The 26,261-nt window shown below is 38.2% G+C and overlaps 1 protein-coding gene across 1 annotated transcript in view; it reads left to right on the forward strand.

Annotated features, from left to right (window-relative positions):
• Positions 1-20,880, forward strand: part of LOC112402601 (alkaline ceramidase 3-like) — a gene marked incomplete at its 5' end in the record, with an annotated part of 53,010 nt that extends 32,130 nt beyond the window's left edge. The window contains 4 exons of the mRNA XM_024749620.1: positions 12,012-12,113; positions 14,228-14,332; positions 18,921-18,966; positions 19,541-20,880. Of these exons, the coding sequence (XP_024605388.1) occupies positions 12,012-12,113; positions 14,228-14,332; positions 18,921-18,966; positions 19,541-19,594 (307 nt within the window). The remainder of the gene's footprint in view (positions 1-12,011; positions 12,114-14,227; positions 14,333-18,920; positions 18,967-19,540) is intronic.
• Between the last annotated feature and the right edge of the window lie 5,381 nt (positions 20,881-26,261).

Genomic DNA, 26,261 nt, shown 5'->3' on the forward strand with positions numbered 1-26,261 from the left:
ACCCCAATCATAAATCATACTTTGGAAACTCAAGAGAAGTAAAATGTATTATAATCTAACCAAATTTTTACTCTTTCCATTTCTCTTTCTTCCTGCCTAACATTCCAAGATTTCTTCTTTCATCATTTCCTTTCTGTTTTGAAAACTTCCTTAGCCATTCTCTTAGGGTAGAGCTGGCAACATATCCTCTTAGTTTTCCTTCATCTGAGAATGTCTTGATTTCTGTTTCATTCCTGAAGAATATTTTCACTGGATATAGAACTCTAGGTTGACAGTTCTTTTCTTTTAAAACTTGAAAAATGTGCCACATCCTTCTGGCCTTCAAGTTTTCTGATGAGAAATCTGTCATTCAGATTGTTTTTTGCATATGGTGTAGGGTAAAGTATTGTTTCTCTTACTGCTTTTCAACATTTTTCCCTTGTCTTTAGTTTTCATAAATTTGCCTGTGTTGTGTCTTGATGTGGATTTCTTTGGTTTTAACCTGTTTGACGTAGATTTAGCTTCTTGAATCTGTGGGTTATAGTGTTGTTGTTTGTTTGTGTTCGTTGTGTGTGTGTATGCCAGCTTTGAAAGTTTTCAGCCATTATTTCATGAAGTACTTTTTCATTCCTGCCCTCTTTTTCCTCTCCTTCTGGGACACCAATAACATGGATGCTAGATCTTCCTTATAGTCCCACAGGTCCCTGAGTGCCACCTCATTATTGCCAGGTACTGGTAGGAGTCCAGGTTCTTCCTTGCCATCTCTTGGCACACAAATGGGGGAAAGAGCTCCTCATTACTGCTGAGCTGGGGTAGGAATTTCCACTCTCTACTAGGCCTTCCTGATACCACCCTGCCTGGGAAGGGCAAGAGTGCTTAATTATTTCTCACCATGTGGCCTCCACTGACAGCTCAGTGGTATGACCTTGTTACCTCTGGTCAGTGGTAGAAATTCTGACTCCCCAGTAGGTCTACTCTCATACCACCTCGTTATTACCACATGAAGATGGAAGTTCAGGCTCTCCATGTGGTCTCCACTGACACTGCAGGAAGTGGAGAGCTTGTTACTGCTGGGTGGGGAAAGATCCAGCCCCTCCCTGCTTGACATTACTGTGGCAGGAGGTTAGGGCACCTTCTTAGGGCCTGATGAGGAATGAAGTCTAGGCTTCCCACTCAGGCTTTGAGAATGGATGGGGGTGAGGCCACAGTTTTTTCTGTATTGTTTGGCTGTAGAGTGGTTATTGTGTAAGTTTTCTGTCTTGCTAGACTGCCTTTTTCCTGATTCTTTGGAGAGAGAGCAGGCTTTTGTTGGGCTGTTTTTTGTCTGTGCCTAGTGGTGTTTCTGGTTTACTAGCTTCTTCAGTTCCAACTCTCAGGTGTCTGAGGCAACAAGAAAACATATGGAATTTATCACAGTAGCATTACTCGGGTCCCAAAGTCCTGAACCAGTCTGCCTCCTTCTCTCCACCTTTCAGAGTCTTCTTATGTTTTTTATATATAACGTTCAAGGTTTTAAATTGTACTTAGTGGGAAAAATAGGGAAGATTATGTTCATTTCATCTTCCCAGAAGCAGAAGTCTCCAGTTTTTAGTCTAGGCACCTTAGGGAAATGTAAAGAAGCATATAAAACACAGTCCTTGCCTTAAATTCAAGTCTGATAGATAGGGTACCAGTACTTTTAGAAATAAATGATGGACCTATATAAAATGGAGATCCTATGAAATAAAAACGTCTTCTTCCATCTGCTTTACCACAGCTTCTTTCTTATATCTCTATTTTGTGATCATTTTGTACTGTTCATTATTATCTCTTTGCCCAACTGGATTGTAAGTTTTCTTGAAGTCTTAGTTATCTTGATAACTCCTGGAACTCAGAATAGTGCTTATCAGTAAAGATTTTTTAAATCAAACTGAAACTCTGAAACTTCTGTTTCTTTTATTATGTCTGACAAGATATGTGAAAATCTCTCCTGTAACAAAACATCTAGAAATTCTGGATAAAATACAATAGATGTTCTTTTAAATGCATAGCTGAGCTAAAAAGAATGTAAAGAAAATTCCAAAGCATTAACTCCAAAGGTGGAGCTGAAGACTAGACTGACAAATGATCATGACAAATCATGATCAACTTGAAGGCATTTGCAGATACCAGGAAATCAGAACTTTAGGTTTGAGATTGAAGGTAGATAGAAGACAAAGCTTAGGGCATGTTTAAGATGAGCAGTTGGAACTCCCTCTCCACCACCACACACACATGTACACATAAAGTCAGGACCATCATAGAGATACTGTCAGTGGAAGCCTGGGCTAGACAAAAATTTGCCCTTCAGTAACAGAAGATGACAAGGCAACTTGTCTTTCAGCCTCAGTTTTAGGTAGGAAATATTACTTCCCTGAGAATCTATAATCACTAGTATGCCTTCACACATGTTTGAGATTCAAATGTACATAACCTTCATTGTCTGGGAAACCTCAAGATGTAAAATTAACTCAAACTGATCCACCTTTCATAGAGTCCCAATGTATCTAAGAGAAGCAAAAGCAAATTAACTTCAAAGAAATATACCTTAATGTAGGCCCCTCAGGATTTCCACAGATTGGCGCTCAAACACATGCACACAATCAATAATTCTAAAACCAGAGTAGGAAATAAGCTACCATAAGCAAAAGTCAGGAGAAACAGAGCAGCAGAAATAACCCCTGCAAATCAGATGCTGAAATGTAAAGTAACTATTTTTTAAATATTTAATGAAAAAATAGAGAAAATTAAAATATGACAAAGGAACAGGAGATTATTAAAAATGAAATTACAGATTTGAAAAAGAATCAAAGACATTAAAAATAATCATTGAAATGAACCTATCTACAAAACAGAAACAGGCTCATAAGACATAGAGAACAGACTTATGGTTGCCAAGGGGGAGGGGGAGAGGGAGAGGGAGAAGGATGGACTGGGAGTTTGGGATTGGTAGATGCAAACTATCACATTTAGAATGAATAAACAACAAGGTCCTAATGTATAGCACAGGGAACTCAATATTCTGTGATAAACCATAATGGAAAAGAATATTAAAAAAGAATGTCCGTGTGTGTATAACTGAGTCACTTTGCTGTACAGCAGAGATTGCCACAACATTGTAAATCAACTTCAATTAAAAAAACCATTGAAATAAAAAACTCAATGGATAAGTTAAAAGTAGATTAGACAGTTGAAGAGAGAATTAATTAAATGGAAAGACAAGTCTAAAGAAATAAGCCAGAAAGCATCATAGAGAAATAGCATGTCTAATTGCAGTTGCAAAGAGAGAGAATAGCAAAAATGGGGAAAGAAGAGATATTCAAAGAGATAATAGGTGAGAATTTTCTAGAATTGGTAAAAGACATAACTCTTCAGCTTCAAAAATAATAATTCCCAAACAGGATAAATGAAAGAAAATCTTTCTCAGGTATGGCAGATTTGATAGATTAGCTCATTCAACGTTGTTTCAGCCTCTTTCAAGTGAGCCTTCCTGTAATGTAGATGCTAAAAAGCTAAAACCTCTATTTCCCATCTTACCTTTGCAGGTAAGTTTTCAGGTACATTCAGGTGTTTTGCCAATCACATGTATTCACATGAGTCTTGAATTCAGAACCAAGTTAAGTGGGAAGGAGAAGTGGTAGTTTGTAGGCATCCATTTACTTATATGGATCTAGGGTGTGCATCATAGCTCTGGAACAAACAGGTGTGATGGCAGCTTCCTGATTGTGAATTATAGCTAAGATGGTATGATGCTGGATGCAGCAGTTGGTCCAGAGGCTTTCCAATTCTCCAGCTTCATAAATGTGAAAAAGAAAAATATTCCTTCGGCAAGATAATTCTGTAGTAGTGTTCGTAAGTCATTCCCAGAGAGCCTAAATCTGTTGAGCATTCCTTTCAGAATTGAAACTATTAAATTATTTTCTGCTTTAGATAAAGGTATTATCTGCAGTTGAATCCTGATTGACACCTGTTTTCAAAAAGCACACTAAAATTGCTGAAATCCAAAGACTAAGATCTTAAAAACATCCAGAGATAAAAAACATATTACCAACGAAGTCATAACAAATAGTCTACAGCAGGCTTAGCAGCAGCAACAGTGGAAGCCAAAACACAGTAGACTATTACCTTCAAAGTGCTGAGAGAAATTAAGCATCAAGTCAGAATTGTATACCCAAATATCTTTCAAGAACAAGGGTTAGGTGAAAACATTTTGAGACAAATAGAAATGATGAAATTTTACTAGTACACCTCACTAAAACACCTTCTAAAAGATATTCTTTAGGAGGAAGAGTTGAGATACAAGAAAGAACAGTGAAGGAGAAAAAGTGAAAAACGTGTGGGACTATCTGAACAAAATATTATGACTTTAATAATATCTAATTTGAGAGATTTTTTGTTCTTTTAAGGAACTAAAATGATGACAAAATAACACGTGAGATACAAGAGAATAATCTTAGTCACATAGTTCCTAAGGTCTTTCTTATTAGGGGATAGGGTACATTCAGTGATTAATTTTGGATTTTACATGTGCTTTTTTGGTAACCACTAAAAACAGTAATTGATTTCACAATTTCAATTACAAAAACATGAAGGAGTAAATGGGATTATAAAAACCGAATCCAAAAGAAATCAGAAGGGGGAACGGGACACAGAGAAAAGTGAGGACAAATACAAAGCAAAAAATGAAGGGGTAGAAATAATTCAAAATATATCAGTAGTCACAGTAAATATAAATGAACAGAGCTAAGCAATTAAAAGACAAAGACTCAAATAGGGAAAAATCCAGGTATCTACTGTTCATAAGAAGCATGGTTAAAATATAAATACATAGTAATTTTTTTTTTTTTTTTTTTTTGCGTTATGCGGGCCTCTCACTATTGTGGCCTCTCCCACTGCGGAGCACAGGCTCCGGATGCGCAGGCTCAGCGGCCATGGCTCACGGGCCCAGCCGCTCTGCGGCATGTGGGATCCTCCCGGACTGGGGCACGAACCCGTGTCCCCTACATCGGTAGGCAGGCTCCCAACCACTGCGCCACCAGGGAAGCCCAATACATAGTAATTTTGAAAGAAAAAGATACATGCCATACAAGATTGACTAAAAGAAGGCTGGACTAGCTATTTTAATAACAAAGAAATTTAAGGCATTATTCATAACAAATGTGTTTATTACATTGTTATTATAAGATTCAATTTACCACAACCCAAAACAACTCTAAACTTGTATGGAAAATTTTAAACAAAAATTGACAGAATTACAAAGGAGAGATAGGTAACTACTCTATCATGATGAGGTATTTTAACACAGTAACTCAGCCCAAAAAATATGAATAAGATTGATAAATTTTGAATAACATAACAAAATGATTTAATATACTCAACAATTAAAGGATGCATGATCTTCTCACCCATGCATGAAGTAATTATTAAATCTGCCAATACTAGCTTTAAAGCAAAGTTCAACAAATTTTAAAGAATTGGTATCATGCATTGCATGTTCTCTGACAATTAGTTAAAACAGGATTAGTCAAAATAGCCCATATATTGGGAAACCTAAAACTATACTTGTAAATATGAGTTAAAAAAGAAATCATAATAGAAATATTGAAATACTTAGAATGGAATCATAATGAAAATACTATAAACCAAAGTAAGATGTAGCTAAAGTGGTTCTTAGAGGGAAATGTTTACATTAGGAATAGAGAGGCTGAAGAATAATGAACTAAGTATTCAACTTGAGTAATTAGAAAACAGATGAATAGAATAAACCCAATGAAAAATGAAGAATGACACTGATAAAAGGCAGAAATTAATTTAAAAAAACAGGTACAATGTTGAAGATCAACAGGTATCTAATTTTGTTCCTTTCTGAAACCCTAAGACTACAACAAAGGAATTTATTTATAAAGCATAAACCCACAGGAGAAGACTCAATAAAATTTTAGAAGCTAGAAAGTAAATGGATTACTGCTAACTGCCTTAACTAACCCAAGGAAGCCAGATTGTAAGTCAAGAATCTCCAGTTTACATCAGAGAATTGATTCTTGAGTATCAGGCATTAGCAGCAACAGGCAGTTTGGCAAAGGAGATGGAGGAGGGGTCTAAAATAAAGAGGTTTGGTTAAAAGCTTTAAGAAACTGTTAATTGCTTAGGCTCTGTCACCCAACTGCATACCATGGAGCAACTGCAGAAGTCTGCAGGTTTATTCTCTGGAAAGGGTGAACAGTACCTCTAGATTGGATTTTGCCAGGCACAATTGAGCATGCAAATACCGTACTGAAATCAGGTAAATTGGGTGACCTTATGCTTTATGAATGCTGAATGCAAAGACGTCTAGGCAGAATATTGAAAGAATCTTCTTATAGAGAATATGAGCAGCCTAAAAGACCTGATGATACTGGGGGTTCCCTAACAATTGGCCCAGAAAAATAACCCTACGGTGAAGGTTACCAGTCTAAAGCCCTCAACCATATGCTTAGAGCTTGTGATCACCTTTTTAGTTTTCTACTCTTTAAAAATGAGGAGGGGCTTCCCTGGTGGCACAGTGGTTGAGAGTCCGCCTGCCGATGCAGGGAACACGAGTTCGTGCCCCGGTCCGGGAAGATCCCACATGCCGTGGAGCGCCTGGGCCCGTGAGCCATAGCCGCTGAGCCTGCGCGTCCGGAGCCTGCGCTTCGCAACGGTAAAGGCCACAACAGTGAGAGGCCTGCGTACCAAAAAAAAAAAAGAATGAGGAGACACTGCCAGACATATGATGAATGCATTCAGTATGAAAGAGGCCAAAACAAATAATAAGGGAATAAATCAGCTTAGAGTGAACAAATTTTGCATGAAGAAACTTCAAAAACAACAAAATGACAGCAAATATTATAATTCATTAATATTCCTAGATATATCCTGTACCTATGAAGAGTAAGATGCTATAAAAAAGGAACATTCAGAGAACCCCCCCAAAGAGGATATTAAAAATATGATAAAATGAAATGAATGGTTTGAAAGGTACAGTTAGAGAAGGCACTGGAATTCTTTCTCCTGAATATACATTGTTATTGTCTTATGGTCCATCACCCCCTATTCACCAGCAAGCATCTACCACAGGAGAGGCACTAAACCCATGGTATGGTCCAGAGTAAACAGGACAGCTTGGGGCCTCAGGACCTTGGGCCCACTCACCACCACTGCTGTGGCCAAATAGCAGGTGTTTCCTTAAGTTCATGGACCACAACCTGGGGGCCATCAGAATTATGAGAAAGAAATGGAGAATAGAAGGGACTCAAGTACCAAAAAAAAAAAAAAGAATGAGGAGACACTGCCAGACATATGATGAATGCATTCAATATGAAAGAGGCCAAAACAAATAATAAGGGAATAAATCAGCTTAGAGTGAACAAATTTTGCATGAAGAAACTTCAAAAACAACAAAATGACAGCAAATATTATAATTCATTAATATTCCTAGATATATACTGTATCTATGAAGAGTAAGATGCTATAAACAAGGAACATTCAGAGAACCCCCCAAAGAGGATATTAAAAATATGATAAAATGAAATGAATGGTTTGAAAGGTACAGTTAAAGAAGGCACTGGAATTCTTTCTCCTGAATATACATTGTTATTGTCTTATGGTCCATCACCCCCTATTCACCAGCAAGCATCTACCACAGGAGAGGCACTAAACCCATGGTATGGTCCAGAGTAAACAGGACAGCTTGGGGCCTCAGGACCTTGGGCCCACTCACCACCACTGCTGTGGCCAAATAGCAGGTGTTTCCTTAAGTTCATGGACCACAACCTGGGGGCCATCAGAATTATGAGAAAGAAATGGAGAATAGAAGGGACTCAATAGAATTACTACTGAGCCGGAATAGAAGGACCAACATAAAAAAGGGGGAGGGGGTACTGTGCAGAGAATATGGAAGGGAGGAAATCATCACCAAAACAATTCAAGAAAATATCCTACAATTGAAATATATGAGTTATTAGATTGAAAGAACCCATTGGGTACTAAGCATAGTGGGTGGAAATAGACCCATGCCAGTTTAAGAATTATAGACAAAGACACTTACAAGTTTATAGAGTTAGAAGGCAGATATACACACAAAGGATCAGGGATCAGAATGGTTTTGGACTTACCAAAGCAAAACTGGAAGCCAGAATTATAGGATAGTAACCTAGCCAAACTGTCTATAAAATATGGTGACAAAGTACATTTTCATACATTCAAGTTCTCAAAACTTATATTCCATAAACTATTGCTCAGGGACCTGTTGAAGGTTGTGTTTGACCAAAATGAGAGAGAAAACCAAAAAGGAGGAAGACATAGGATGCAAGACATAGGAAATCCAACACAGAGAGAGGTGAAGGCAATTCTCAAGGTGAAGGCGAAGGGAAGGGACTTTTCAGATGATAGCAGTACACTAGAGAGGCAGCCAGTCCAGAATGAAGCAGTGTGACTCCAGACACAGATATGTTGAGGGCATTCTGTATTATACTACTCTTGACCTGATAATATATAGGTAGTCTGTCCCCAGAATCTTATCTGTACTTAGCTTGCATGGACCATGTGCTGATGAAGTTCTTGCTCTCTCTCACGTGCCCTGCTACCTGGATAACCAAAGACATTCATTTCACCCCACAGAAGAATTTTGCTTTGAACTACTTCTGAGAGCTGAAGATTGGCCCTGGTAAGTAAGCTTAGAAGGAGAAAATAGAGAGTATCCCACCCCCACTGATCATATCCCTGTCACATCTCAGCACCTGGTCCACACTGCAGTTCTGCCAAATGCCTTCACTATGCTGAACTCTGTGCTTCCTGGGACTCATTCTTGCCTCCCTCAAATGGGGCAATGATAAACTCAGAAAAGCTGAAGGCGTACTATGACTCTCTTAAGCTCATCTCTGAGAACCTTCATCAAACAGTGGCAATAATGTCCTTTTCATGCACAGCCAGGTTTGTGCTTTCCTGATGATTTCTAAGTTAATCACCCCTTTCATTTGTTTACATGCAAATACTTATAGTTAAAATAACAGAATATAAAAACTACATGATGATAGCAATAGATTCAGAGAAAGCATTCTGAAAAATTCAGCTGCTATTTATGATCTAAATAAACCACATAAACAAAATAAAACCCTTTACAAACTCAATAGAATGAAACTTTCTCAACCTGTAAACTACAGCATCTAACACATTTAGTCATGAAATGTTTTTAAAAGTTACCTTTAAAATCAAGAATAAAACAAGGATATCCATTGTCACCACTTCTGTTCAATACTACACTGGTGGAAGTCCTAGCCAACATAGTGTTTGCAAATGACATGATCGTGTACAGAAAATACCACAGAACAGGTACCAAAAAACTACTAGAAGCAATAAGTAGAATTCAGCAAGGTCATGAGATTCAAGTCAGTATTCAAAAATCATATTTCTATGTATTAGCACCAAACAATTGGAAAGTGAAATTTTTGAAAGTACAATTTACAGTACCATCAAAAACATCAAATGTTTAAGGATTAAATTTAGCAAATATATGCAAGCTCTGTATATTGTGGTGAACAGTTTTTTGCTGAGCAACATTAAAGAAGCCCTAAATAAATAGATGTATCATTTTCATAGGTTAGAAAACTTCAGTGATATTAAGATGTCAGTTCTCTCCAAATTGATCTATAGGTTCAATGCAATCACAGTCCAAATCTCTGCAGGCTTTTTGGTAAAAATTGAGAAACAATTTCTGAAATTTACATGGAATGCAAAGGACCTAGAAGAGCCAAAACAATTTTGAAAAAGAGCAACAAAGGGGCTTATCTACAGAACAGAAACAGACTCACAGATGTAGAGAACAGACTTGTGGTTACCAAGGGTGGGAGGTAGGGGTGGGGAATGGATTGGGAGTTTGGGATTAGTGGATGCAAACTATTATATATAGAAGGGATAAACAACAAGGTCCTACTGTATAGCACAGGGAGCTATATTCAGTTTCCTGTAATAAACCATAATGGATCAATGCAATCTCTATCAAATTACCAATGGCATTTTTTACAGAACTAGAACAAAAAATCTTAAAATTTGTATGGATACACAAAAGACCCCGAGTAGCCAAAGCAATCTTGAGAGAAAAAAATGGAGCTGGAGGAATCAGACTCCCTGACTTCAGACTATACTACAAAGCTACAGCTATCAAGATAGTATGTTACTGGCACAAAGACAGAAACATAGATCAAGGGAACAGGATAGAAAGCCCAGAGATAAACTCATGCACCTATGGTCAACTAATCTATGACAAAGGAGGCAAAAATACACAATGGAGAAAAGACAGTCTCTTCAATAAGTGGTGCTGGGAAAACTGGACAGCTACACGTAAAAGAATGAAATGAGAACACTCCCTAACACCATACACAAAAATAAACTCAAAATGGATTAAAGACCTAACTGTAAGACCAGACACTGTAAAGCTCTTCGAGGAAAATATAGAAAGAGCACTCTTTGCCGTAAATCACAGCAAGATCTTTTTTGACCCACCTCCTAGAACAATGGAAATAAAAACAAAAACAAATGGACCTAATGAAACTTAAAAGCTTTTGCACAGCAAAGGAAACTATAAACAAAACGAAAAGACAACCCTCAGAATGGGAGAAAATATTTGCAAACAAATCAATGGACAAAGGATTAATCTCCAAAATATATAAACAGCTCATGCAGCTCAATATTTTTTTAATAAATTTATTGATTTATTTTTATTTATGGCTGCATTGGTTCTTCGTTGCCGTGCACGGGTTTCTCATATTGCAGGGCATGGGCTTTGGGTGCGCGGGCTTCAGTAGTTGTGGCATAGTTGTGGCTCACAGGTTCTAGAGTACAGGCTCAGTAGTTGTGGTGCACGGGCTTAGTTGCTCCGCAGCATGTGGGATCTTCCCGGACCAGGGCTCAAACCCATGTCCCCTGCATTGGCAGGTAGACTCTTAACCACTGAAGTGAGAGGCCCGCGTACTGCTAAAAAAAAAACAAACCACAATGGGATACCTCTGTACACATACTGAGGCAACTAAAATGAAAAAGACTGATGTCATAGCAAGTGTTAGGATGTAGAACAAAAAACACTCCTACCCTGCTGGTGGGAATGTAAAATGATACAATCACTTAGTAAAACAGTTTAGCTGTCTTAAGTTTAACATTCACCTGCCAGACAATTCAGCTCTTCTCCTAGCTTTTTACCCAAGAGAAATGAAAGCATATGTCCATACAAAGAGTTATTTATTAATGTTCATAGCTGTTCTATTTGTTATAGCAAAAAACAAAACAACACAAATGTCCACCAACATTTGGACAGATAAATAAATTGTGGTATATCCATATAGTGGCATACTACTCAGCAGTAAAAGGAAATGAGTATTGATACACATAACAACATGGATGAATTTCAGGATAATTATGCCAAATGAAAGCCATATAACAAAGAGAACATACTGTATTATTCCATTTATATAACATTCTGAAAATATATATAAACTAAGCTTTTGGAGGTGATGGATAAAGCTATAAAAAATACATTAGCTATACCTGTTATTTTGGATAACTCACCAAGCTTCAGTTCCCTCATCAGCGAAGCAAAAAGAATAATACCTGTCTCACAGAGTTTATCTGAAGATTGTATTCATGTGTGTGTGTTTATGTATATATATTGTGTGTATCTAATATACTGTAGTACCTGACTCAGCAAATGACTCAATTAATGTTCTTTCTATTCCACCACCCCTCTGCCTCTTCCAAGTGACTGATAAAGTTACTGGGTACTTTCAGATTACTCTCTGATACACTTAGCAAAGTCTTAGTGGCACATTTTTTTCTTAGTACCTTTTAATGGCTAAATGTAATAGGCAAATGTATTAGAGAATTTAATAAATAAGTTTGCTTTTAATACTTATGAAAACCTTTTCCTCTCATGACAGTGATGACTTCAAGCTCTCATCATGACATGAATTAACAAAATTTCATTTTGCTTTTTTTTTTACCCACAGGGTTTATCCATGGCTTAGAGGACTGGGTTATACATCCTTGGGTGTATTTTTATTGGGATTTTTATTATGGAACATAGATAACATCTTTTGTGATTCACTGAGGTAAGATATATTTTCAATCTCTGAAAATTATTTTTAGAATCTATTAAGCAGACCATTTCATAGGCATATAGAATTATTAGTGCACTGAAGTGAATTTTTGGCATCATTGAAATTAAAAGTATACATATAGCACAATAAAGCTAAATTCTGGGAATGCTTGTTTAAATTACATAAAAATTTGGACCTGAGAATATTCCATAACATCTGTAGGGATTTTTTGTGTATGCGTTGCAGTACTATACAGTTAATCAAATATTGACTAGGGCTTTGAAATCTGCCTAATCTGCTTTACTGAAGAAGTAAGAAATAGGAATGATTTGTAATAAGCATGTGAAATACGTGTATATAATTTTGTACTTTAATATGCTTAATGTTATTTTCTAAGAAAGGCAAGTATTCCTTTTTACTACCTTTTCAGCAATTATATATTCACTGGAATTTTAATCTTGGGTCTCTGGACTCTAGTCTGTCACCTAAGACACTGTCTGTCTGGGCCTCAGTTTCCATAAAATGAACTTGTTAAGTAGGTTAAACTAGTGGATCCTTCCAACTCAAAATTCTGACTTAATCGTTTTGCATAATCATGGACAACAGAGGAATGTATTGAATCGCACCACAAAAAGGCAATCAGCAAAATTCAAACTGTGGGAAATCTATAGAATGAATGACCTAGTCTCTTCAGCAAATAAATTGCAGAGGGGGCAAAAAAGGGAGGAGGAACATAAGATTAAAAGAGACTTAAGAGATATTATCAGCCAAACTCAATGTAATTACTTTTTTTTGGATCTTGATTCAAACAAACCAAGTGTTTAAAAAAAAAAAAGTTTATGATCAGTAATCGAATATCTAATGATGTTAAGGGATTATTATTAATCTTTTAGGTGTGACAATGGTATTATAGTTATGTTTTAAAGAAGTTTTAACCTTTTAGAGGTATATACTGAAATATTTAGAGGTAAAGTGATAACAATATCTGGGATTTGCTTCAAAATAATATGGGAGGGGAGAAGTTTAGATAAGCTGGGTAATGGGTACATTATTATTTTGCCTACTTTTGCGTATGTTTGAAATGTAGACTTTACATGCACATAAGTAAATAATACATCTTGCTTAAAAAACTAAGATCTAAGTGAGTTGTTCTGAATCAGTACCATAATATCCATCAGAACCCCAACTGGGGCTTTTACAATGCAGAGGTAGGTCATCATCCTCTGGGTGAGATCCTCTGTTTCTACTAAGAAATAAAGTAGGTTCTTAAAGATGTCTGCAAAATTTGTGGGGATATCTAGAAAATAATTTGGTGTTTCACATTGAATTTCTCCCCTCTAATAAATGAGAATATTAATATGATACACACTTAATCCAAAGATCTAGAATTTGAGACTCAGCTGTACCACTAGCTGAGTGACTGGGGCAACTCAATAATCTCTCTGCGTTTTAGGTTCCTCATCTTGAAAGCAAAGATTAATAAAGCCACCTCAAAGACTCACTATGAAGTGAACTAATATTATAAATACAAAAAGACTTTATAGACTGTTTGGTGCTCTTCTGAAATGATGGTTGTACATAGGGCATAGAAAAAGCTCGTGTCTAGTTTCTTGAGTGAATAGCTAAGTTGACCAGTGTTTCCCAAAGTGTTTTTCCAGGAAACACTTGTTCCATAAGGTGTTAATAAGATATTACCTGAAAGAAGGGTTCCATGTATTAGTAGGTTACATAAGGTGTTAATAAGATATTACCTGAAAGGATTCCATGTATTAGTAGGTTACCTGAAAAAAATGAAGATAACCTGTTTAGTTATGGTAGGACTTTTTAAAGCCTATAATTTGTTAATATGCGTTACAAGTCTCCAAGAGGGCAATAACCTATGTACTGTTTCCTACATTTATTTTGACCAAAGAGTCATTTCTTCATGGAACTTCTGCTAGGAATACTGTTCCTCATAATGCACTTTGGAAAACAATACAGCAGACTACAGCAGACATAAGGAAATTAAATAATTGCCATGTTTGAGAATGACATTTCAAAATTTCAAAATGCTCTAAGACTGTCAGCATTAGTTGTTAAATATAAAAAATAATTGACATGCATATTTTACCCCCCTCTCCACACAGGAACTTTCGAAAGAAGGTGCCACCTATCATAGCTGTTACCACACAGTTTCATGCATGGTGGCATATTTTAACTGGCCTTGGCTCTTATCTTCACATCCTTTTCAGGTAGGAAATAGACTTTTTTAGCCTAGTATTGGAGTGTTTCTTTCTTTACTCTTCAAATACAACGGTGTCACAGACGGAATCAGAAACTTATGTTCCAACTTTGCCTCTGCCACCGGGTGATCTTAAGCAAGTCGCTTACTCTCTCTGAAGCTGTTTTCTCATCTTTAAAGGGTGACAGCTCTAGTAACTGACCTCTGGCACATGATCTACATTTTAAGTAGATCATTCATCTCCTTTTTTAGTGCAAGTAGGATATAAACATTTCCATTTCTTGTTGATCATCATATCTTTGTTTATAGAGAACAAATTTAAGGGGAAAAAAGCAGCCAGATCCCCCGAGTGGGGAGGGAAAGCACGAGTATCTGAAGTCCCCAACTTAATTTGTCTCCTTCCCTAAAATAAATTGGTTGCCACTTTTCTTTCCTTGTTCCCCTAATAAAGAACTTGTTGGGGCTTCCCTGGTGGCGCAGTGGTTAAGAATCTGCCTACCAATGCAAGGGTCATGGGTTCAAGTCCTGGTCCAGGAAGATCCCACATGCAGCAGAGGAACTAAGCCTGTGCGCCACAACTACTGAGCCCACGTGCCACAACTACTGAAGACCACGTGCCTAGAGCCCTTGGTCCGCAACAGGAGAAGCCCATGCACCGCAGTGAGGAGTGGCCCCCACTCACCTCAACTAGAGAAAAGCCCACACACAGCAATGAAGACCCAACACAGCCAAAAAATAAATAAAATAAATAAATTCAAGAATTTGTTGGAGGTCAGCCATTTATAGCAAAAATGGAATCAGAATTCTCTCTGATCACCCTGCTCAAATAATACGTCTGTATCACTCTTTCCCCTTACCAAGCCTTATTTTTCTTCACGGCATTTATAACCAGTCATGTGTTAACTTGTTTACCTCCCCCAACTAGACTGTAAGTTTCTTGAGAGCGAGGACTTTATCTTATTCACTGCTACTCTCCCAAGTGTTTAAATCAATGCCTGTCACATAGTAAGCACTCAGTATATATTGTTAAATGATTTAATGAATGAATGTGTACATATTGATCTCTTTACCAGGGGATCAGTCTATGTTTAATCTCAAATTCATCTCAAGAATTGAGAGAGCTGAAATATTTACAGAAAGGGGAAGAAAATTTTCCTTTGAACCAATGTGAAAATTTACTCTAGTGAAATTTTTAGAATACCTTTTAAAACATTTGCATCTCACCTGTCTAGAGATCAACTTATTTAGGCAACCTGAATTTAACTACTTGAGAATGATATAAAAAGAACTTCTGGGCAACCAAATAAAGATCACTGAATTCATACTGTGAAGATCTCAAGGTTATTAATCATGGAAGTGTTCTTTAAACTCTGGCTCTAAGTATAATTATTTTATTTTTTGCTACTTCTTACTGCATTGAATATTTGGATTCTCAGCCCATAGAATATTAGAAATAACTATTTAAGAGGGAGGGTTATGGGAGGAAATGCTTGGGGAAACTGGCAAATGATAGAAAAGGAGAAACAATAATAACTATAAAGCAAACCCAAGAATTAAAAACTTGGCACTTTAACACTGCCTACGAAGTCCCAAGGACATAACTGCAGTGTAATATAATACAGCAATGAATACTTCTTACCTGGCAGATGGCTTGCCTCAGAGGGAGCATCTCTAGAGAACCAGGTGGAAGCAGTGGGGCCTTTTATAACCCAGTCTCAACTCAAATTGTATCACTCTCACAATACTCCATTGGTCAAAGTCATAGAGTCTATCTCTTGACAGGAGGAGTATTGAAGAATCTGGGGACTCCAAACTCATGTCTGAACAGGACGCACTGTTCAGCTGGAGCTGGTATCTGAGCTCAGAGGAAAGTCCCCATGGGGCTGAGACCCAGGACTCTTAAGAAGGGTACTGCTGGGCTTCTTTGGTGGCACAGTGGTTAAGAAGCCACCTGTCAATGCAGGGGACACGGGTTCAAGCCCTGGTCTGGGAAGATCCCATATGCCATGGAGCAGCTAAGCCCGTGCGCCACAGCTACTGAGCCAGCACTCTAGAGCTCGCGAGCCACAACTGCTGAGCCTGCGTGCCCCAACTGCTGAAGCCTACGTGCCTAGAGCCCATGCTCCACAACAATAGAAGCCACCGCAATGAGAAGCCCATGCACCGCAACGAAGAGTAGCCCCCGCTTGCCACAACTAGAGAGAGCCCACATGCAGCAGCAAAGACCCAATGCAGCCAAAAATAAATAAATGTATTAAAATAATGGTACTGCTGCTACAGGAAAAAACTGTTGCTGCCACAGTGATGGAGTGTTGTTAGAATGCTCTTCACAAGAACCACAAGCCAGTGGCCCTCATAAAAATGAAACGAAAATGAAAAGTCCTTTCTTTCTCCTCCAGCTTTTCAGTCTCTCTCAAATGCCCTAATTAGCAGAGCCTCTTAGGGAGCATCTGGCAAGACAGGAATGTAGTTTGTAGTCTCATCTCCTTCATCACAAACAGGATGGAATATAGAAGAGTGGATTTGGAGCTGAGATACATTAACTTAACAGCTGACCCATCTGGTGAGACTAAAAGAGAAAAGGGGAAAAGCATAAATAACCAGTATCAGTAATGTAACAAGAAACATCACCACAGATGCTGCAAATATAAGGAAGATAAGGAGGTATTTTTAACAACTTTGTATGATAGGTACTTTTGTTATGTTTGAAATTTTCCACAATAAAAAGTTTGAGTTTTCAGCTCATAGCCTCATCTGGGCTTGATATATATTATTCCTTTAATACTCACGATGGTCCTGTTTTACACTTGAGGAAAGACAGGCTCAGAGAAGTCAGGTGCCTCACACATGATCTTAGTGTTATTGCCTGGATTTGAACCCAGAGTTTTCTGTCTCCCCAGACCAATCAAGACCTTAGAAATCAACTAATATAACTTCTTAATTTGATGGTGAAGGAAACTGGGGCCCAGAGAGAAGTGACACTCAAGGTCACTGGCTAGTTGGAGTAGAATATATTGGATAATGATTAGACAGCTCCTGAACTGAAATCCTGCTTCTAGCATTTACTAGCTGTAGCACCTTGAATGAAATATTTGACCTTTTTTGAGACTTTCTCATATGCAAAACAGGAATAATAATACCTGCCTAGTAGAGTAGTTTAAGAATGAAGTGTGTATAAAGCTCTGGGTCCAGTGCTTGCCCCCATGCTGTAGGTACTTAACAAATAATTGGGAGCGGTGGAGGTGACAGCAAGGGTTGGAACCCAGGGCTTCTCTGCCCCAGTCCAGGACTCTTCACTAAAGAGAAGAGAAAACATGGCAACTTTCTTTTAGAGATTAACATCTGAAAAATTGTCAGAGTAAGATTATATTCTAAGACAGTAAAGTATTCATAATATATGATGCTTCTCTTTACAGTTCCAGTTTTGGGTACATTAGAATGGCATCATAGCCACACTAAGTTACTCAAATTCAAACATACGTGCTCTTTTTCATTCTCTTATTTAAAGGAGAAAATTTTTCATGCTATAAAGTTATGTTTTGCATATATACTTACACCATATATTACTATTCAAATACAGTTAAATCATGTACTATATATAAACTATGTATGCTGTTAAGTTATGGACAGTTTAATAAATTTTTCAGAGATAAATTTAACTTTATTTTTGCTGTACGGACTGATATATTAGAATCTGATCTCATCTTTATTTTTTTTTTAATAAATTTATTTATTTATTTTTGGCTGCATTGGGTCTTCATTGCTGCACACGGGCTTTCTCTAGTTGCGGCGAGCAGGGGCTACTGTTCGTTGTGGTGCACAGGCTTCTCATTGCAGTGGCTTCTCTTGTTGTAGAGCACGGGCTCTAGGTGCGCAGGCTTCAGTAGTTGTGGCTTGCAGGCTCTAGAGTGCAGGCTCAGTAGTTGTGGCGCACGGGCTTGGTTGCTCCGCGGCATGTGGGTTCTTCCCGGACCAGGGCTTGACCCCGTGTCCCCTGCATTGGCAGGCAGATTATTAACCACTGTGCCACCAGGGACGCCCAGAATCTGATCTCATCTTTAGAGGTGAGAGAATCCTTCAGAGGATTCTCTGAAGAAGTGATACCTTCCTGGGTATTTCATACCTGTATTGTAATCCTGATAGAGCTGGTATAACCGTTTCTAAAATATTCTAGGAATACACTACCTTAATTCTTACTACCATATATCTTCAGAGATGAAACTGGCAATCATGACATGAATCACATCAAGCATGAGCAGAATGCTCCCTACTAAACTACAAACATCCTGAGGTTACAGTCTGAGGGCTGATCATTTCTGTCTTCCTTAGGATCTTGCCAACTGTTCTGCATAGAGTAGGTCCTCAAAAAACGGTTGCTAAATGAACAAAGTTTATTTGTCAGCGTTGCTTTTTCTTTGTATATACAGAGGCACTGTGGTTAAATGTGTCAGTAAGCCAGTTTGCGTGAATTTTAAAACTTGTCTGAACTTATTTACAAAACAGAAATAGACTCACAGACATAGAAAACATAAATCAACTATACTTGAATTTTTAAAAAATTTGTCTGAAAAGCTTTCCCCCCTCCCCTTTTCTTTCAGTTTATATACAAGAACACTTTACCTGAGATACAGGCCAAAGGTGAAGGTAAGTCCACTTCCTAGGGTGTGTGTGTGTGTGTGTGTGGAGGACGGAGGTAATGGGAGGATGGGATGGAGGTGGAAGAAGTGGGTGGGGTGGAGATGAAGCAGAGAGAGAGTACAGGCTTTGGGACCAGATGCTCTTGGATCTTAAGTCTTCCACTTACTGCTCTATGACCTTGGGCAAGTCTCTTTTCTTTAAGCCTTCTAAGGCTTAAAGAAAAGAGACTTGCCCAAGGTCATAGAGCAGTAAGGCTTACTACTCTAAGTAGTAAGGCTTACTACTCTTCAGTAGTAAAATGGAGCTGTTAATAGCTACATTGTAGAGTTATTTTAAAGATCTGAGATGATTTAAATGCCCAGCTCTATGCTTGACAAAGTAGATGCTTAATATATTTAAATAAATTAAATAAAAATAGTTTCTGAGATCTGGTGTAGACCTACAAAGAATATGCTCTGCTCAGGGCAACCACTAGCAAACCACTGTAGTCATAGCCCATGGGTTCTTTTTCATCCTTTTTCAAGGATAACATGGAACAATTTTATCTTCTTTCATTTTGTCCTAACTTGTTTCCAAACAGTTTCTCTTCGGAATCTGGCCGGTGATCCTGTTTGAGCCTCTCAGGAAGCAGTGATGAATTATTTCACCAGTAAAACAAAATAGCACGTACCATAGGCCGGGTCAAATGATTAAGGAAATCTTTAGAGATCTACACGTTCAAATATATCATGACCATCGCAGCAAAGGAGTGACTTTCTGACTAATGCTGCCAGCCATACAGAGAATGAGGAATGGGGCTTGTTGGATGTTTAGCTTGTGTCTTTATCTCATTTGTCTTCCTCCTCCTCACCATCACTCTTAAGATGTTTCAAAAGAAACAGACATGATGTGTATGTATATACTCGAATGCTGGAAATATTGGGCTTTTCTTAACAGGTTAACAGTTTGTGCTGATCATAGGAAATTAACCTTTTTCTCTTTTTTGACAAGGCTTGCATGTGAATTAAACTTTTCTTAATATTTGATTAAATAATGAAAACAGTCAGCTAAGGACTGGCAAAATCCCATATCCAGATGGCCAGCTATGAGGCAGCACTTAGCTATTTCAGCCTTGATTTATATTTTTGTCATAGTAACCTCATGGATGGTTTCCCAAGGTAAAAAAAAAAAAAAAAAAAGAAAGAAAGAAAGAAAAAAGAACTATCTGTGGGATTCTGGTAGTTCTTCATTGTCTGCCTCTGTGCTGGTCCGAGTGTTATAAGCAAGCTCAGACCTGCCACTGGGTTCTATACTTGTCACATTCCAGATTTGCGGTGGGCTCTGGGATGTCGTTTGTGGTCACAGCCCGGCAGGGTGGGTGGGTCATCTTGTAACCTTTATGAAGGTCACCAGGACACCTGTAGAATGTCCCACCTCCACCCAGTTAAAGGTGGTTGCTCCGTTTCCTTTGATCTTTGCCGATCTTTAAGTTGTCACTGTTTTTTATGGCTAGGCAAACATGATTGGTGGGCAAACATATTTCATCCTCCTAGAATAACTCATTTGAAGTTACCAGTAAATGTCGTTATACTCTGACTTTTAAAATTATGCAATATTTTCCAGTTTTCAGAGAGGCCATGGTTATGCCCAGGGGAATGTGTTGGGTGAACTAGAGCTAAAATGATCAGGATCTTATGTACATAAAGCTTATTAGAATACCTGCTCCTTCATTTTGTTGAAGGAAAGAAATATAAGGGTTGAAAACAGCTCTAACTTACTTGAACTTGTAACAGAACTACCAAAAATTAAAGTGCTAAGACATGGCAGTGAAATCTCATTGTAAGGCAGCTAGTTCTAATGTGGATTTGAATGTATAACAAATTGAATCACTCTTCACAAACATAACACCTGCCTGGAATAAAAACCTGATTTGACCCCTTTGCTCATATATCACCATATTTGTAGCTCTGTACCATTTAGCATTTTTACAGCTTTTCCCTGCTTATACATTATTATAAAATCCAGATTGCTTTTACTACATGGTGTCATTACCCCAGACTAAATTCTGAGCTACGGCTTCCAAAGGAAAGTCACTTTTTTTTTAAGCAAAGGTATAAGACACTTCTGTTGTTTTTCTAGTATTCAGTAAGAAGCCTTGGTACAAATTTAAAACGAATACAGATTTTGTTATTTTTCTTCACTTGCTGGCCTTAGTTTTAGTCCAGGTACTCTTTTCCTTACTTTAGCATGCCAACATGCCATTAGGCAGATACTTCCCACCTGCTTTTATGATCCTCCAGCAAGAAAAACACTTGCCAAAATATAAATCTAAAAGAACTTTGGTTGTGCCTTAGGAAAATATAAACTAAACAGTTCCAACACGAGCCTGTAAGACTGTTCTTTATTTTGCCACAAGATTCTGGCGTCTGGCTACATTCGTGTGCAACTACGTAGGCTGTCAGTCATCTAACAATTTTTAATGAGTTCATTTGTTTCACACCATTGTTGTTTTTGTACTTTTCACTAAGAAATACTTCTGTACAAAGAATCTGTATAAAAACAAAGGTACATCCTTCCTAACAATGCTAAACGCTGTGAGGCTAAGGTTCTGCAGTATTAAGGTCAGATTAAGGGTACAGAGAGCATGCCCTGACACTGAGGCCCTTTAGAGCACTTTGTTGAATGAGCAGTTCAGCCACTGCCACCTGTAGTTTCTTATTGAATAAAGCTGTCCAGCACCTTAGAGACTTGTTACACTGTGACCAAGTCTTCAAAGACCCTTGTTTCTGTTGTAAAAACAAACGGCATGAAACTGCTCAGCAAATAAGTTTTAGAAGGGTTGAGCAGAAAGCAGAGACTAAATCCAGGCTCTTTAATTTTCCAAGTTAGTTTTTGTCTCACACATGGCTCCCTTTTTAGCAACCTAAGTATTAGCACACTCAAGACTTTGTATCTGTGCCATATCAAGTATTGTGGAAATACTGGGGACCTTTAGGATATTGCTAAATTGTCTTTATTTCAATATGGCTTAATTTTTTTCCCTTCTAGGACTCTGGGTTGTATTATTACAGGGTTGGGTTATTACCGTTCCCCCCCACACACACTCTATTTTCTTGAGAGAGTCGCCGTTAACTAGAGTGTACAAAAGAACCTGTTTCCTTTTGAGCAGATGGTGGCTTGTGTGCATATCAACTGATGTGAAAGGTGCTCGTCTCTGAGCCCTATAGCAAATTGTATTCTAGAAGACATTAGTACTTTATGAGGATGTGAAAGAAGCAGTTAGCTTGCACATTTTATTATACTACCTATGCTGCCATTTTCACTCCAGAAAATTGAAAGCAGTTTGACTCTTTTTAAGGAAAAACTAGGTGAAAGGTGGTTGTGTTCATCTGATTGGTCGCTCTACCTGCCGACCCCTTCACACCTTGGTGCTTTCATGAAACATTGCCACTCCTGAAGTGATCTCTTTTATCCTTGTGATATTATATAAATTAATGATGAACAGGAGAAACATTTGTTTTTGAATAATCCACAAATAAGACCCCCCAAATAGTGGTATTTGGTTTAGAATTAGATCAGATATTATGGTTTAACCTCAGTGCAAAATTTCCAGGACTGGGCTTTCCTTACACCAAGAGGGTTTTTCATATACCAAGGAGAGGAAGAGGTGTGAGTCAAAGAAAATCAAGAGACCAAAAACTTCAGGTACACGATGCATGAAAATCTTTAAATGCCTGAAAAAAATTAAGTTCTGTTTTAATGCCAACACCCTCAGAATTTAACCAGTGTCCCTAGAGGTGACTAATAATTTAGTTCAAGGGTTTCTTATGAGTCCTATGGGTTGCATATTACTTTGCTCTTGAAAAAAATCATCTGTTGCTAAGTTTAACAGTTTTAGCTCTCAATTCCACATTTACATGACAGAAAAAATTATTCTAGCCATGTGGTTTATGATGTGCTATTGGATAAGTGTTTATGTAAAACTGATGTTTCAAAGAGAACCAGTTCTAATTGGAATTTGCAACTCCGTGGCAATTTGCAGATCTACCTCTGTCTTACATTGTGCATATCAATACCATAATATAATTAGTTTGATCACTTTGTCTTATTTTTCAATGTCTAAAATTACGCTTACTCACCATGCTGTAAACATTTGGAAGTAATGACTGAAATTTGGCTAAGTGTCCGTTGTGCAGGGGACAGGAAGTGAAAAAAAGGAACCGTCGAGACCCATCTGAATGGAAAATTTCAGTGCTGTTTTTGAAACTCCTGCACTTCCTTTAAGAATAAGGAAACGTTTATGTCTAATTGGAGTTGCTGGCTGGCGAAAAGCTGCCAGTGTTCTGAGGTTTATGGGAGCGTGCCACTGTACTTAACGGTTTCTCCAGTTGTGGGGGAAGCCTCTCCTCTACCCTCTTAGATTCAGTTGTTGAGGCCTGTGAAATAAACTGACAAAGGACAGATTAGCAAGAGAAAGGGCAGATTTTTATTTACATATGTAAATGGAAGTTCAGAGAAAAATGTGACTTGAGGCAGAATTTACAGCTTATATACCATCTTAATAAGAGAAGGGGACAGCGAGAACGGGCACTTAGGGGAAAACAAATGACTTTTAGGAAAGATAAATGGGCCCTTAGGAGAATAGGTAGGAGAAAAGATAGTTCTATGACAGTGTCTTTTTAGATGTGGCACTGAAACTCCCAGGAGAGGATTTGACAGTTGAGTCCTTTAGGGAGGTTCTGCTTTTAGTCAGATAAAGGGAATTCAGGAAAAAAGCCTCTTCCTGCATCTGTTGATTCTCAAATGCATTCAGCTCGAAATGTTTTTTATGCCACAGCGGTGTATTCTGGACCCTTTTATTTCCCCTGTCTAAAACTTTCCAAGAAGTTTCACAGACCAGAAGCCAAGTTGGTGGCTGTAGAGAGAAGATTCAGGTTAGAAGTTAGGAGAGAAGAGATCTGCAAAGGGAAGGAAGGCATAGATGTATGGAGAAACACAAGGAAAAGCAAAAATTAATAGTTGGAGCAGATTATATAGACTCAGTTTTTGAGTACAGAGGGCAGTCAATCCAAAGGATTTCTAGATGTTGGTCTTAAGGCATCTTTATTTAAACAGTGGAGTCAGGATAGTAGTGGCAGTCTCACACACGTGGTTATTTCCCAGAGCTCAAAGGACCATGTTCTGGTGAACTTCCTGAGTGGCCCAAACTGTAGTGGTGGTAAATCCCTTAAAGTTACGTCCAGCTTCAGCTTGCAGGGCTTCAGGAAAAGGGCAGTTTTAGTTCTTAGTAATGCCAAGTCAGAAGGATGGTAGAAAATTGGAAATGTTAATTAGTGGCAAAATGCGCAAGATGGCAGGATCCGGCTTACAAAGAGGTGAAAATAGCTCAAGGAGAATGAACAGGACTAGAATCTGATAATCCACATGGGTATATTATACTTTTCCATTGAAACATAAAATTTGTCTTTATAATCACCCTAGTTTTGTCAAAGATAATCAAGGTAAGACGGTTTTTGTTTGCAAAACGAGTCTAGTCTCATCAAACTTGGCCTGATTGTTTATATAAGTGCCATGAAAATAGTAATTGATGACATAGGCCTTTTGAATTTTTATTAGGAATCCCAGATTGGACTTTTAAATTCCTCGAGTCTAGGAAGCCAAGCTGAGAACTTGCCATCAGACTTCCCTTGCATGCCTTCACATTTGGATGAATTCCTCTTTCTCCAGGTCCCCAAAATATCCTTAGCTTTCTGGTCCTGCCAGGAAGTGGCCTTCCTAACTCACCTGTAAGGCTGGGACCCCTGTAACCTAGGCACTAGGCAGCTTTCCAGGAGGGCTTTGTAAGCACTGGCTCCTTAAAGTCAGCCTTATTAATTCCTTAAAACTGGTCATATCTATGCACATCATCCTCAAATATGACATTCCAGTCAAAGCCTTGGTAATAAAATCAGTGTTTCCAGTTGTGTCCTGTTACAGGGAGAACAAATTCTTATTGAACTTGTTCAAATAACTATATTGCCATGGAAATAAGTATTCAATAAGAGTTTTTTCCAAATTTTGGAGGGTTCAGACAGGGAGAAAAGATAAATGCTTCATTTTTGTTTACAAAGATATGATCTACTAAATTGCTGTAAGTGCTAGATAGCTTAAGAGAAAAGGCATTCCTTAAGTCCAGAAAACAGAACATTAAAGAACCAGTAATAAGGGACTTCCCTGGTGGCACAGTGGTTAAGACTCCGCACTCCCGATGCAGGGGGGGCCGGGTTCCATCCCTGGCCAGGGAACTAGCCAGGACTAAGGAGCCTCAACTAAGGAGGCTGCCTGCTGCAACTAAGGAACCCACCTGCTGCAACTAGGACCCGGCACAACCAAATAAATGAATAAATATATATTAAAAAAATGAAGAACCAGCAATATTTCAAGCAAAAGTCATAGAAGGAATCATAATCATTCTTCATCGCTCTACTCAGTCCCATGTGATAAATTCAGGTCTTTCTTGATTTCAGTTAGCAATTTCATGAACCCATGAGCTTCTCCGTTAGTTCTGGAAATCCTTATTAAGTCCAGTGGTGTGATCTTAAAGTTATGTAAGCCTGTACCTCAGGGTACCTGTTACAGTCTTTTCCATGGATCTCTGAGAAGATCTTGAAAATGAAGCCTGTAGCTGATTACAAGAGTTTTCAGGAAGGCTTCAGAGTAAAACAGTATCTGTGAATGACGAAAAGCTTAAAATGGCTATGGTTAAAGGTCTGATGAGTTCATTAAAATGTAGTTGAAAAGGAAATTTGGTTGACTCTGTGACATTCAGCATTTCAAGATAAATGGAAAAAAAAAAAAAAAAGATAAATGGAGTTATGATATACCAGGACATATCATGGACAGCTATGACATTAACAAACTTCTAGAAATTTCATACAGTTTCTGAAATACTTACATTAATAACACATACCCATGGAACTATAACCTAGGGAAGGTTAAGCATCACTTATTTGACAATGCTTGCCATGCAATTTAACATATCAAATAAACCTAATTAGTTTAACACCTCTCTTTTTACGAAGTGAGAGAACAAATCGTTTGAGGTTTTCCAGGGGCCCTCTGGGAAATCTCAAAGTCAGAGGTCAAGAAGACTTCATTTAGGGCTTCCCTGGTGGCGCAGTGGTTGAGAGTCTGCCTGCCAATGCAGGGGACACGGGTTCAGGCCCTGGTCTGGGAAGATCCCACGTGCCACGGAGCAGCTGGGCCCGTGAGCTACAAATACTGAGCTCTGCGCGTCTGGAGCCTGTGCTCCGCAGCAAGAGAGGCCGCGACAGTGAGAGGCC

Source organism: Neophocaena asiaeorientalis, unplaced genomic scaffold, assembly GCF_003031525.2.
Source record: "Neophocaena asiaeorientalis asiaeorientalis breed wild unplaced genomic scaffold, Neophocaena_asiaeorientalis_V1.1 scaffold363, whole genome shotgun sequence".
NCBI lineage: Eukaryota > Metazoa > Chordata > Mammalia > Artiodactyla > Phocoenidae > Neophocaena > Neophocaena asiaeorientalis.